The sequence below is a fragment of the Notamacropus eugenii genome, chromosome 7 (genome assembly GCF_028372415.1).
Source record: "Notamacropus eugenii isolate mMacEug1 chromosome 7, mMacEug1.pri_v2, whole genome shotgun sequence".
NCBI lineage: Eukaryota > Metazoa > Chordata > Mammalia > Diprotodontia > Macropodidae > Notamacropus > Notamacropus eugenii.
The window spans coordinates 162,281,707-162,294,215 of record NC_092878.1 but is presented as its reverse complement, the minus strand read 5'-3'; the positions used below and the strand labels follow the sequence as shown (position 1 = coordinate 162,294,215).

At 43.1% G+C, this 12,509-nt stretch overlaps 1 protein-coding gene across 11 annotated transcripts in view; it reads left to right on the top strand.

Moving 5' to 3' along the window:
- BLTP1 (bridge-like lipid transfer protein family member 1) overlaps positions 1-12,509 on the top strand; it is a 206,545-nt gene that overhangs the window by 82,994 nt on the left and 111,042 nt on the right. For all 11 annotated transcript variants that reach the window (XM_072625207.1, XM_072625201.1, XM_072625203.1 and 8 more), the window contains 4 exons: positions 1,316-1,435; positions 3,390-3,670; positions 6,158-6,408; positions 12,006-12,264. In XM_072625207.1, the coding sequence (XP_072481308.1) occupies positions 1,316-1,435; positions 3,390-3,670; positions 6,158-6,408; positions 12,006-12,264 (911 nt within the window). The remainder of the gene's footprint in view (positions 1-1,315; positions 1,436-3,389; positions 3,671-6,157; positions 6,409-12,005; positions 12,265-12,509) is intronic.

Genomic DNA, 12,509 nt, shown 5'->3' with positions numbered 1-12,509 from the left:
ATAGCATGCTTTACATGGGTATGGTATTTTTTGACCTTTCACCTGTGTAGCTCATTGTTAGGTCCTTACGATGACCTTGTAGGGCAGATTATTCCTATTTGATGGATGAAACAGAGGCAAAGATAAATTAAACATAATTTAATTTTCCCTATAAAAATAGCTATTCTCCTATTAATGAAATAAAAATAATTTATATTGCATGTAGTTCATATGCAAATATAAATATATAAATATCTACATCTGCATTTTTCATATATATATGTATACACTTATGTAATGAATAAATGAATGAAGAATTGGAATAAACAGCCTACAAAGTCACTTCCCTTTCTGTGTGTATATATATATCTATGTTTGTGTGTGTGTATCTCTTTTGTTAATTTTTTCCTTGTAAAAACACATTTTTCCCCTAAGCATCATTAAAACTCTTCCATTCCAATCATGAGATAAACTTTCTTGGGTTCACTGTTGCCAACTCTTACTTAGTCACATTAATGGGATGTTTCACTCAGATAAAGAAAAGTTTTACTCTCCTGCCCAAATACCCCTTTCCATATTCAAAGATGATTCATATTCTTATTTCTAGGGCAGAAATGTAAAGCCCTGGCCTCCCAGATTAAAACATTGTGAAATATTTGACAAAATACATACAAGACAACATAGATGATGTTGATTTGTGGTTTTCTAAGTCAGTGTATGGCTACAGGGCTGATGCCCCTGCTGTAGAGAAGCTAAGTGACATATGAGGAAGTGCTGGGGGTGAGGGCAGAGCAGAACAGTGAAGAGACAAGTAGGTAGGAAGAAAACTTTTTATATTGTGATTTTCTGTTGTTCCATTGCCTAGCAATAGAAACCATTAGGAAAGCTCCAAGGAGCCATGTGCTTGCTTCAGAGATAAGAAGGGGAGAGAGAAACTACTTCCAGGCAAGGAGAGATCCTGTGACTGAAAGAATGGGTATGGATAGCAGAGAGGCTTATAGAAAGACCTGTCCTGGCTCTGCGATGTAGAACCAACCTTGGGCAAACCACATCCCTTCTTGGGGGCTCATTTTCTTTATTTGTAAAATGAAGGAATTGGACTAGTAGTAGGCACATAGCAGACACTTAATCAGTGTTTATTGAATTGACCAGATGGGGTTTAAGACCCTTTCTGGTTCTAAATCCTATGATCCTGCACAAATCCTGAATTACAGTAATGAGCCTTAATAATTTTCTAAATGAAATGTTACACATTCAGCCACTTAAGTTTTCTCTTAAGTAAGGAAACCCTTTTGTATGTAAAACACTGACTGTCGGTAACCTTTTGTCACTCTAGATGAGCTGTGTTCCCGGACCTTGTTCAACCTCCGACGACTTGAAGTACACTATGACCCGCTTAGCGGTAGACGGTGCAGACCTTTATGTGGTGGAGCACGGCTGTGCCACAAACATACGGGTAATTGCCTTTGTCTTACGGCTCCAGTTGTTTAGTTACAGATCGAGGGGCCTGCTCATTTCTGGAAATGGAGAAATGAGCCAATTCCTGCATGTTTTCAGTACTGGCAGTACACTGTCTGTGTCTGATGGTTCTTTAGGACACCACTGGCTTTTCCAAGGTGGCTTTTTGAAAGTCGTGTTTTCAGATACTCCTCTTCCCCTCCCTCAATCTGTAGTGTCTCTTGTGCCCCACAGGATTCCTCCCTGTTCCCTTCTGCCCCATTTTGTTTTCTTTCCCATGTCTTATACTCCTTTCCTTGTCGCTTGATTATATTTGACGCCACGTATTTTTGTTTTTCTTTTGGTTTTATTGCTTCTCTTGTCCCTGTTTTCCAGATCGTAGTCTTCTTGTTTTGCTTGTTCTTTTGTCCTATTTTTTGCATTACTTTCTTTGCTCTGTCCCCAACTTTATTATGAGACCTCTTCTTCTTCTACCTTTCTTCCCTTTCTTTTTTTTTCATACTCTTCTTCCTCTCTCCCCCCTTTTAAGTCCTTACTTTCCTTAGGAATTGTAGGAGCGATATTTCAAGTAACTGCATGAGTGGTGAATGATGGTCAGGTGGACGTCTGTCAGAACATAACCTTTGGGCTTGTAATCAGCGCTGTCTTCCTAACATGCAATAGATCCCATTAAATATCACTGCACAATTTTTTTTTAATGCTTTAAAATTTTTATCTAAGAAAGGTGATTTGAGGATATGAGAGGCAAAAGAGGTCAGAAGCTCAGAATAAAGTTGGGCAGGGGAGGGAGAATTCCAAAAATAGGTGAAAAGAAAATGAAGGGAGCACTGATCACAAAAAGAAAATGGTAAATAAGGACAAAGGAAGCAGCTGAACCAGAATGAAGAAGTGTAAGGTAACAAGAAACAAGATACAAGGAAAAAGACTTAGAGAATGAGAAGAGGAAACAGGGTAAAATAGGCAGTAAAAGGCCCACCACTGGATCACCGATTATTTATCTGTGTCCAGCTTTGGATAACATAAGCACAGTAAGGCAGGGGCCATACCTTCTGCACCTTCGTTCACTAACCCAGTCAGTCCAACACATTGATTCAGAAATGGTCGTTGAGGTTATGGTTGAGTAAGCATGACCTTGTGGCAAGAGGGCCAGATTTGGAGTCTGAGGACCTCACCTCCAGTCTTGGCTCTTCTTCCACTTCTGGCCTGTATGAGCCTTGGGCAAGTCCATTTGCTTATCTGTAAAATAGAGGACCTCTCACTTTCCTCCCAGCTTGTAAACTGACCTACTCTGCTGTGGATCTTTAGTTAAAGGAGGTACCATGAGAGTAGGATGGGGAGTAGCAGCAGACATTGTTCAAGCAGTGGGGGAGTGTGTTTGAAGGAGGAGGCTCTGTTTGGGATTATTGCACATTCTCTTCCATGTTTGATAAGTAGATATGAATGATACCATTCAAATGGACTTAGCAAAGCTGAGTCTACTGCCCAAGCATTTCAAGGCCATCACTTCTCTTGCTGTAGCCACACAATACAATTCCTAGGTTTCATCCCATAATTCATACAGTTTAATAGTCAAGCTTCTGATCTGTCATGTATACAAGTGGATTCACCAAAAATATTATTATGCTTTCCACATCTGTGGCTGTGACTTTCAAACACTTTCTTTGGAGTGCAAGCCTTGATAATCTGACAATGGACAGAGCAGTTTGGAGTTAAAAAGTAAAATCTCTGTGTCTGGTAAGCCTAGAGAGACATTGGTTTGCCATTTGATGTACTGGTTCATCTTTGCTAGTAAAAACACATGCTTTAGAATGAATTTCTTAGAGTATATGGAGAATTTTGTTCCTTCAGGTGAACTGAGAAATTTAGATCCTTTTTTAAATAAACCCACTATTTTTTAATTTGTTCTATGATTTTTAAAATTATTTCATTTTCTTTTCCATTGCGTTCTTTAGATGGGTGCCATCCGAGTGGCCAACTGTAATCTCCATAATCAGTCAGTGGGGGAAGGGATAAGCGCTGCAATCCAAGATTTCCAAGTGAGACAGTACATCGAACAGTTGAGTAACTGCAGAATTGGCCTTCAGCCTGCACTGCTGCGGAGGGCTTACTGGCTGGAGGCGGGGTCTGTCAGCGTCGGGCTCGTCACCGTAGACATTGCGCTAGCTGCCGATCACCATTCCAAGCATGAGGTGCAAAGACATTTCTTAGAAACTCATGACAGGAGAACCAGGAGGTGAGTAGAAATATTGGGAAGAGGACAGTGCCCGTAACAGTGCCTGCTGTTTACAATTCACCTGGGTACAATGGTGGGGGTCTTCTGTTTTGTTTCTGCAGTTATTTCTTTGCTCATCACTACTGTAGCAAGCATTAGCCATGCAATAGAATGCCTCTGGCCAGTTGGAGCCAGTTGTTAATGAAGCGATATTAATAAGTGTGATCACAGGCAGCCCAGTTTGCTTCTCATCCTTTTCCACCATTGGAAAAATCAGCTGCAAGTGTGTGCTCTACCTAGAACAGATCATACGATAATTTATTTTTTAAAATTTAATACTATTTTATTTTTCCCAATTATGCATAAAGACAATTTTCAGCATACATTTTTTGAAAGATTTTGAGTTCCAAATTTTTCTCCTGCTTCTCAAGACAGTAAGCGGTCTGATATAGGCAGTGCACATGCAGTCATGTAAAACACATTTCCCCATTAGTCATGTTGTGAGAAAAGAAACAGAACAAAAGGGAAAAAACCAAGAAAGAGTGAAAATAGTCTTCTGTGTTCTGTATTCAGACTCCACTGCGCTTTCTGTACATGTGGACGGCATTTTCCATCGTGAGTCTTGGAGCTATGTTGCTGAGAAGAGCTAAGTCAGCCATAGCTGATCATTGCTATCAGTTATCGTGCTGTCGTTTAGATCCACAGAAGACAGTGTAAGATAGCGAAACTTGAGTGACCTTGAGGGACTGAATCTTTGTCCACAGGGGGTGGTTTGAGATCAGTAATGTCTCCTTAGGCCATCTAAAGTCTTTCAGATAAGTGGGCGTCTCTGAGCAGGACTGTGGACTGACTTTAAAGCATAGGCTGGAGAAGCCTGGATGTGGTAATGAATAATAAACTGATTTTTACTTGTTGCTCCTCTGATACTGTTTGAGCATTTTGAAGAATGCTGTGAATTATGGTGTTCATTCTGATTGTTAGACATCCTTATATTTTGTGCTCTTAAGTTTTTTAAAGTGAATTTCATTTTTGATGCTAATCTGTCAACTGCCATCTATTATGCCAGGCACTGCACTAAATAACAGGGAACACACATACATAAAGTGTAACAGTCCTTACTCTAAAGGAGTTTGTGTTCTATCAGGTTCGTAATTAAATATGTATGGAAAAAACATAAAAGAATGGGTCCAAAATAAGCTCCAAGTAGCAAAATGAAGGTAATTAGCTGAGGGAAAGGGATGAAAAGTAGAGGGAATGGGGGAAGGAGGGGCGTGTTAGGGAAGGCTTCATGGTGTTTGAGAGTCTGAAACAGAGATTAGGAGCAAGTATCCTCCAAGAATGGGAGACAACCATTGCCCCAAAGGCCCCAAGATAGGAAATGGGGCAGGGAGAAGGCCATCTTGTCTGGATCCCAGTGTGTGCAGGAAGGAATTAGGTACAACAAAGCTCAAATTACAGCTAGGGGACAACTTGTTAGGGGGTTTAGGAGACAGTCAGGAGTTTTTGTTTCAGCCTAGAGTCAAGAGAGAGTCACTAGAATTTACTGTATAGGGAGATGTGTGACATACTCTACCTGTACAAAGGTAGATTATAGGAAGGGAGAGAGAGTGAGGAATTGAGGATGGCCCTTAGGTTGTGAGCGTGCGGGCCTGGGAGAATGGTGGGGCCCTTGGCAGTAGCAGGGAGGTTTGGAAGCAGGGGGGCTGTGGAAGAGGGGGCGGAGATTTTGAGCTCAGTTATGGCTCTGTTCCGGTAAAGGTGTCCTTTGGATATCCAGGTTGAGAGATCCAATAGGCATTTGGTGATACACATCTGGCATTTAGGTTCTCCTATCTAGCCTTGGCAGGGCTAGATATGGAGATATGGAGAATCATCAGCATAGAGATGATAATTGACTCCATGGGAACTGACGAGTTCACCCTGTCCAGATCCTTGGGGAAGACCACCTATAGAAGGCATGACCTGGAGAAGACCCCACAAAGGAGGCTGCGAAGAAGCCTCACGGTCCAGGCCAAGAGGTTGCTGGAGAGATGAGGAGGGGAGAAGGCAAAGAGTTCAGTGTATAGAGTAAGGAGTGCTGGAAATGGAGTTGGAAGACACAGCTTCTTGTTCTGCTTCCTCCTCTTTCTAGACTTCTTTCTTACCCTGTTCTGAGCCTCAGGTTTAGATGTGTAAAACAGGATTGCCTGTTACCTACCACTCAAGCCTTTTGGGAGCCTGTTAAGTAGTGACACAGAACAATAGGTAGCATTTACATATAGGTGTCAGGTTTGCAAAGTATTGTATGTAGATGTACTCACTGAGTCCTCACTCAGTGACCCTCTAGCATCAATGCGTTTATTCCTCAATTTAGAAATGAGACAAATGGGGCTCAGACATAGGAAGTGACTTGCCCCGGGTCACCCATCATCCTCCCTGAGATTGGAACCTGGCATCACACAGAAAGGTTGACAATGAGTATTTTACAATTGTAGGTGAATGTTCTTGGGATTTGTCTTTACTCCCCAGGCTGTGGTTTTTGTGGCCAGATGACGGAGTAAAGAGTAAAAGGACTCGGAACAAGTGTGGCTGTTTAGGGGGCTGCAGGTTCTTTGGGGGCGTGTCCACTGGCCTGGACTTCTTCAAGCTGGAAGAGCTCACTCCCTCCAGCAGTTCGGCCTTTTCTAGCACAAGTGCAGAGTCTGACAGGTGTTACGGGCAGTCCCTCCTGCAGCCTGGAGAATGGATCGTCACCAAAGAAATACCCAAAATTGTGGATGGTAAGAGCATGGATTGTTCTGTCATGTGTAGTATTGATGTGATCTGCAAGTGTGTCTCCTAGGAGCCAAGAGGGAAATGTTATTATCCAAACCCCCTTACTGTTCAAGTTCAGTACATCACTTCATTCTGCTGGGAAGAGGACAGAGAAACAGTAAAGTCAAGAGTAAAGCCTGACACAGTAAGGCAAAAACCAGCTTGTCATGCTTGGCCATTTTGCATTTTGCAGAGACAGGCATGCTGTACTTTTTTGACACAATCTCTTTGATCAAACCACACAGTGATTTTCAGGCACAACTTTGGAGTATTTTTGATTTAATGTAAAAACAACTTTCATGGCTTCCGTGGGGGAGTGGGGGGGAGATAAAATCCACCATGATGGTTTTTTACATCATTTCTTTGAAAATGAATTTCAATGTACATTGCCCCACATCGTCACAACCTTGGTGGTTCAGTTTTACGTTGCCAAATGAATTTGAACCATTGACCCCAGAAACGTTTGATCAGAATTGTCTGCAGTGGAAATTTGGGCCTCTTAGAAGAGAGTCCCTGCTTTCCTTGGCAATTTAGGATCGCCCACTGTAAGGACCACCTATCACTTCCACTTCCTCTAGGCAGGGAAATACATTGCAAGCCATGAAACTGTACAGGTGTTGGCAGTTATACTTATTGGTCATGCTAATAACAGCGGTGACTATTATGGTGGATCTAAATGCCTTTCCTATGAAGATCTTCAGGAGGAGCAGAGAATTGGAATCTTATTTAATTTTCTTAGATTTGTGCTATTATACAGAAGAATACATTTAATAAACATTGTCTAGTTGTTTTGGACATATTCTCTTCTCTTTCCACAGAGTTTTCTAATGTCAAGGCTGGCTTAAGAGAAGAAATTGAGTATTTCTAATAGGCTTATGTGAAAACAAGCTTTTAGCTAACCTTTTTACCCAGTGTTAAAATTGTTCAGTATGTACCTTAAGGAGCTTGCATTTCTGTTGAAGGGAAGCAATTTGAATAAAGAGAAGTAAATGTACCATATATACAAGGACTTCTCCTAGGGCAGGGTATGGGTCATGAACTGCTTGGGGGCATTAGGATGGACCTGACAGAAGGGAGGAAAGAAGGCATGCTGGGGGGGCCTGGCATGGGGAGAAAGTGGCACACAGGTACACAGGTGGCCAAGGAGAGTAGGCAGTGGTACCTGCTGATGCCGTAAAGGGAACACAAAAGGACCCATGTGGAAGGTTTGGAGAATGGACACGAGTCAGGGACGGTCAGGATAACCACTCACTGTAGTTGGTTGTTTGGCTAGGATGAGGAAATAGTCCCACAAAAGCAGTCACAGAACCCGACACCAAATTGGCTCACCTAAAGCTAAAGAAAGGGGCAGAATTGGTCCCCCTTCCAGCTTCCGTAGATACTGCACACCTGATGGGGAGGGGGTGTTCTTCTGAAGAGTTAGTGACATCTTAACTAAAGCCATTTCTTATCTGTACCTCTGTTGAGAAGAGCTTGCTCTTAGAAAAGACTTCATGTCCTGAGTGCTTCGTAAATCCAAGTGACTTGCTACAAAGGCAGTGGAGTTCATTTTTCCCTTTGACTTTTCTGAGCTTTATATTCAGTAAATTCAGGCCACTCTAAGGAGCCTTCAGTTCTTCTCTGTATTCATGGCTCTCTGTCTGGACCTTGGCATTGTGTGGGATTCTTGTTCATGTCCTTTAAGTTCTCCATAGATAAGAATATGCTGGAGGCCTTCCTGTAAGTCACAGACCCTTAGTCTTTTTTGTTTTATGGGTCGCTAGAGTAGTCTCAGAATAGTGTGTTTAAAAGCACAGGATTACGAAGGAAACTAATTATATGGAAAAAAGGATGTAATCTTTTTTCCTTATGTAAGTTCATGGGCTCTCTGAAGTCTATCGGTGGGGTCCTTGGAGGTCTTTAAATCCCAAGTTAGTAATTCTCCTCTAGAAGGTGTCCGAGGGTACCAGTACACTACCTGTCTGTCTGAAGCCCCACTCTCTTGCTCTGTCACTAGCCCATATTTTCCAAGTATACATTTCTGGAATGTTACCTTTTATGCCACTTTTGATACACAAATCATCACTGGTAAAATCATGCAGCCCATTTATACCCACCATCTGTTCTTCCTTTGCCCTCTGGTCACCTATAATTCTGATTCTTTGGCAGGTAGGTGATGCAGTGGATACAGCACCAGTGCAGGAGTCAGGAGGACCTGAGTTCAAATCTCACCTCAGACACTTGACACTCACTAGCTGTGTGACCTTGGGCAAGTCACTTAACCCCAATTGCCTCATCCTGAGTCATCTCCAGTCATCTTGATGAATATCTGGTCACTGGATCCAGATGGCTCTGGAGGAGAAATGAGGCTGGTGACCTGCACCACCCTGCCTCACTCAAAACAAAGTCAAGTGCAAGTCATATCACCATTTCTCTGATGGCATGGTCTTCTTTGGCAATGAAGGATGAACATACATAATTCTGATTCTGTAGGGGTTATCTTGTTTCAAGGTTTGCAGCCATATAACATTGCTAGAAATGTATTGATGATAGATAAGATTTTTCTTTCATAACGCCTTTTGGGATCATTGAATGTGAGGCATAATTTCCAAATTTAGTCTGTTCTACTGTTCACTTCTGGCCTCGGCTGGTTTTCCATCTGCGCTTAATGCCCAAATTCATGTACGGATAAACTCAACTCAGTGTATTTTCCATTTGACTCTGTGAGGTTGTTTGGACAATGGACATTCTTCATTTTTGATTTTTCCTGTAGATTGTTGGGCTGAAACTGATTGTTTTTGAGTGATTGTGGATGTCCTTCAGGAGGCTCTGTGATATTCTGGGGCATAAGGTGGGCAGCATGTTTGCATCCACAGCAGAAGCATCTGGGGGGTCTTCAGTGTCAATAAGGAATCCCATGACTCACACGATAAGTACTTGAAAGCACCCACCCCCAAAGAAGCTTTTATGATATCAGTGTATGCATAGGGAATTGAAAAACAACATTCACAGCTGCTTTCCGTATCATGTTTCTAACCCAGGGTATGCCCCACAGCTCTGTAAGGGGACCTCTTTGCTCCCTCTGTTGGCTCTCTTGGTGATCTCATCACCACCTGGAGGTTCAGTTCTCTCTCTTCACATGATTTTGTGATTTGCTTGTTGAGCTCAGATCTCTCAGGACCCTGTCTCACACCTGTAGTTGCCTCTTAGCCATCTTGAACCACGTGGCCCTTAGTCATCTGAGACTCTTCCTTCCAATCCCTTCCTCCTTCTGAAGTTCCCTCAGCTCGCGGCCAAGGTGCCAAAATCATCTCCTCACTCTTTGCCCATTAGTCCAGTCTTGCCCAGTCCCATCATGCCCACCTTCACACTGTCAACTCCTCTTCTGTGTCACTGCTGCCACCCTTGTGCAGGACCTTGGCCTGCACACCTGGACTGTTGCAAGCATGCTTCAGGTCTCTCCCCACTCTGGTCCATACTCCACTTGGTTGCCTATAATCAAGGTCTGACCATGTCACTCCAGTGACTCCCTTCTGCCTCCAATATCACTTAAAGAATCATCCAGCCTATCAAGCCATTCTTCCTGCCTGGTCCCTTCCTGCCCTCCCCCCTCTACACTCTAGGCTGCAGCTGTACTGGCCACCCTGTGTCCACATGACTCTTCTCCATCCCCTTCTCCTGACTGTGCCTTTTCCCTGGCTATCTTCCATGCCTGGGATGGCCTCCTTCCTCAGATCCGTCTCTTAGCGTCCTTCAAGACTCAGCCAGAAGACATTTCCATCCTCTGCCTGACCCCCTCCCTTCCTGCCAGGCTAGTACGTTCCCATGAGGGCTCCTCCAGTAGAGTGGGCACACCCGGACCCCAGCACATTACACTTGTACCTTCTTTGTATCGCTAGGACTTAGCACCTGCCATAGATATCCCAGACACGTAGTAGGTGCTTAATTAATGCTTGTTGATTTGTCTACATGCTTTTTTATAATAAAAACTCAGGACAGTGGGAGCTTGTATTCTCACTTAGTCGTATGACTCTGAAGGCAGCCCGACTGCAGAAGATCTCTCGTAACAGCCTTGCTTGCCTGCTCAAATATTTTTCAGGAAGACTCTCGCCATGTGGACAGGCATTCTCATGAAGGATTTGTGCACACAAAGACTAGAGGCATGAGGAGGATGTCTTTTATAGACTCTTGATGGTCCTTTCCATTGGTTTTCCTAAGTAATAACTCCATCGGGGCTTTGTCAGTGTTGCTTACCCTCCCCTCTGTCAGCTCCTTTGATAAGTGATCACTCCATGCTCTGCTCTCTTGTAGCGCCTGATTGGTCTGTGACAGCCACTCTTCCCCTCCTTGTCCTTCGAGTGGCCATTTCCTTTTCCTCCTGTAAGCACTGAAGAGTCTATAAGTGGAAAGCATTCAGATAGATTAGCTCGTTGGCAGTGCTGGGAGGCGGCCTTTTCCTGTTACTGTTCTTTCTGTTTCATTTGTAAATGCTCTTAGCAGTCGCAGCCAGCAAGCATTTATTAAGCACCAGCTGTATGGGAAGCCCTTTACAAGATACTGAAAGTACAGCTATAAAAGGGAGGTAACGCTGGCGTAGTTAGAGGCTTCAGTAAATAGGGCCCAGCTTAATTGAGTCTCACGTCAGGGAAATAAATCAGTCACCAGCCACTTTCTATCTGGTCAAGGGTAATCATTTCATCTTTACTGTATTGTTTACTGCTTGCCATGTACAGCACTTCTGACTTTTCTCCTTCAAGGAAATCGTCATGCTGTCAAGAGGTGGAGAGTCTGAGCATTGTAATGAGCAGGCTTTGGGTGTCGTCTTTCATTTCTTAACCCTAGATAATATTTCTCCAACACATATTTACTGCCATCCCCTTGCCTATCTTTAAATTGAAGTCTCAGAGTATTAATATGTGCATGTATATGTTGACTGCTTTCACTTAAATGGTCGTTTCCAGGAGCAGCTAGATGGCAGGGTACATAGAGCCTTGGAGTCAGGAAAATCTGAGTTCAAATCCAACCTCAGGCACTTATTAGGTGTGCGACTCTCGCCAAGTTACTTACCCATTTCCTGCCTCACTTTCCTCATCTGTAAAATGGAGATCAAGACTAGCATCTCCCTCCTCTAGCTGTTGGGAGAATCCAATGAGATAATATTTGTAAAGTGCTTAATACAGTGCTGGGCACATAGTAAGCACTGTCTAAATGTTAGCCATCATCATCATCTTTATTACCAAATAATAATAAAATCTGAATTAGGAAAAAATGGGTTCGTACAGCTGTCACCAGCACAGTAGAGCGTCTGGTTTCCTTCTGTGACACATTCTGCTCCATACCCTTCTACCTCTTCTAGCCTCCCTCTGGTTTCCACGTTTTACAGTGAGATAGCTTTGTACTTGGTAGTTCTCCACAATTGCCCAAAAACCTCCTGGCTCCTTATAGTTCTCCTTCTAACACTGGTGGGGAGCAGTCAGTCAGCAAGTATTTGTGAAAGGCAGGAACCAGGATTTTGTGGTTTGACTTTTAAGATATTAAGATTATTAATATTGTCCTTTCAAAAGACTAATCTTTTTATGTTCAGGTAAAATAAATGGCACCAAAAGGAAAGACTGGGAAAACAAGTCTGTAGGGATCGAAGTGGAGAGAAAGGCTCCCTCCCTGAGCCTTCAAGTGCCTTTGCGCTCCCATAGCTCATCCTCTTCCTCTGAGGAGAACAGCAGTTCCAGTGCAGCCCAGCCCTTGTTAGCTGGGGACAAAGAGAGTCCTTCTTCTGGTGCAGAAGAGCCCATGGTTCAGAAGGATGCATTGCTTACTTCCAAAAGAGAAGATGGCCAAGGAAGGTGAGGGTTTTTCTAATAACGAATTCCTTTTGTAGCTCATTAATGCATCAACGAATGGAAACAGGCCTTTTAAAATATAACTGTCATCCAAGTTAGAGCAGGTCTTACCCGAGAAACAGCCTTCTTTGATGTGACAGCCCTTTCATGTGAGGGCATTTACTTTATTTGAGAAATGGATAATAGAAAATGACTAACAGCTTTTGCAAAGCCACATCTGGATTCCATAGTTCTAATTGCAGCTTTGT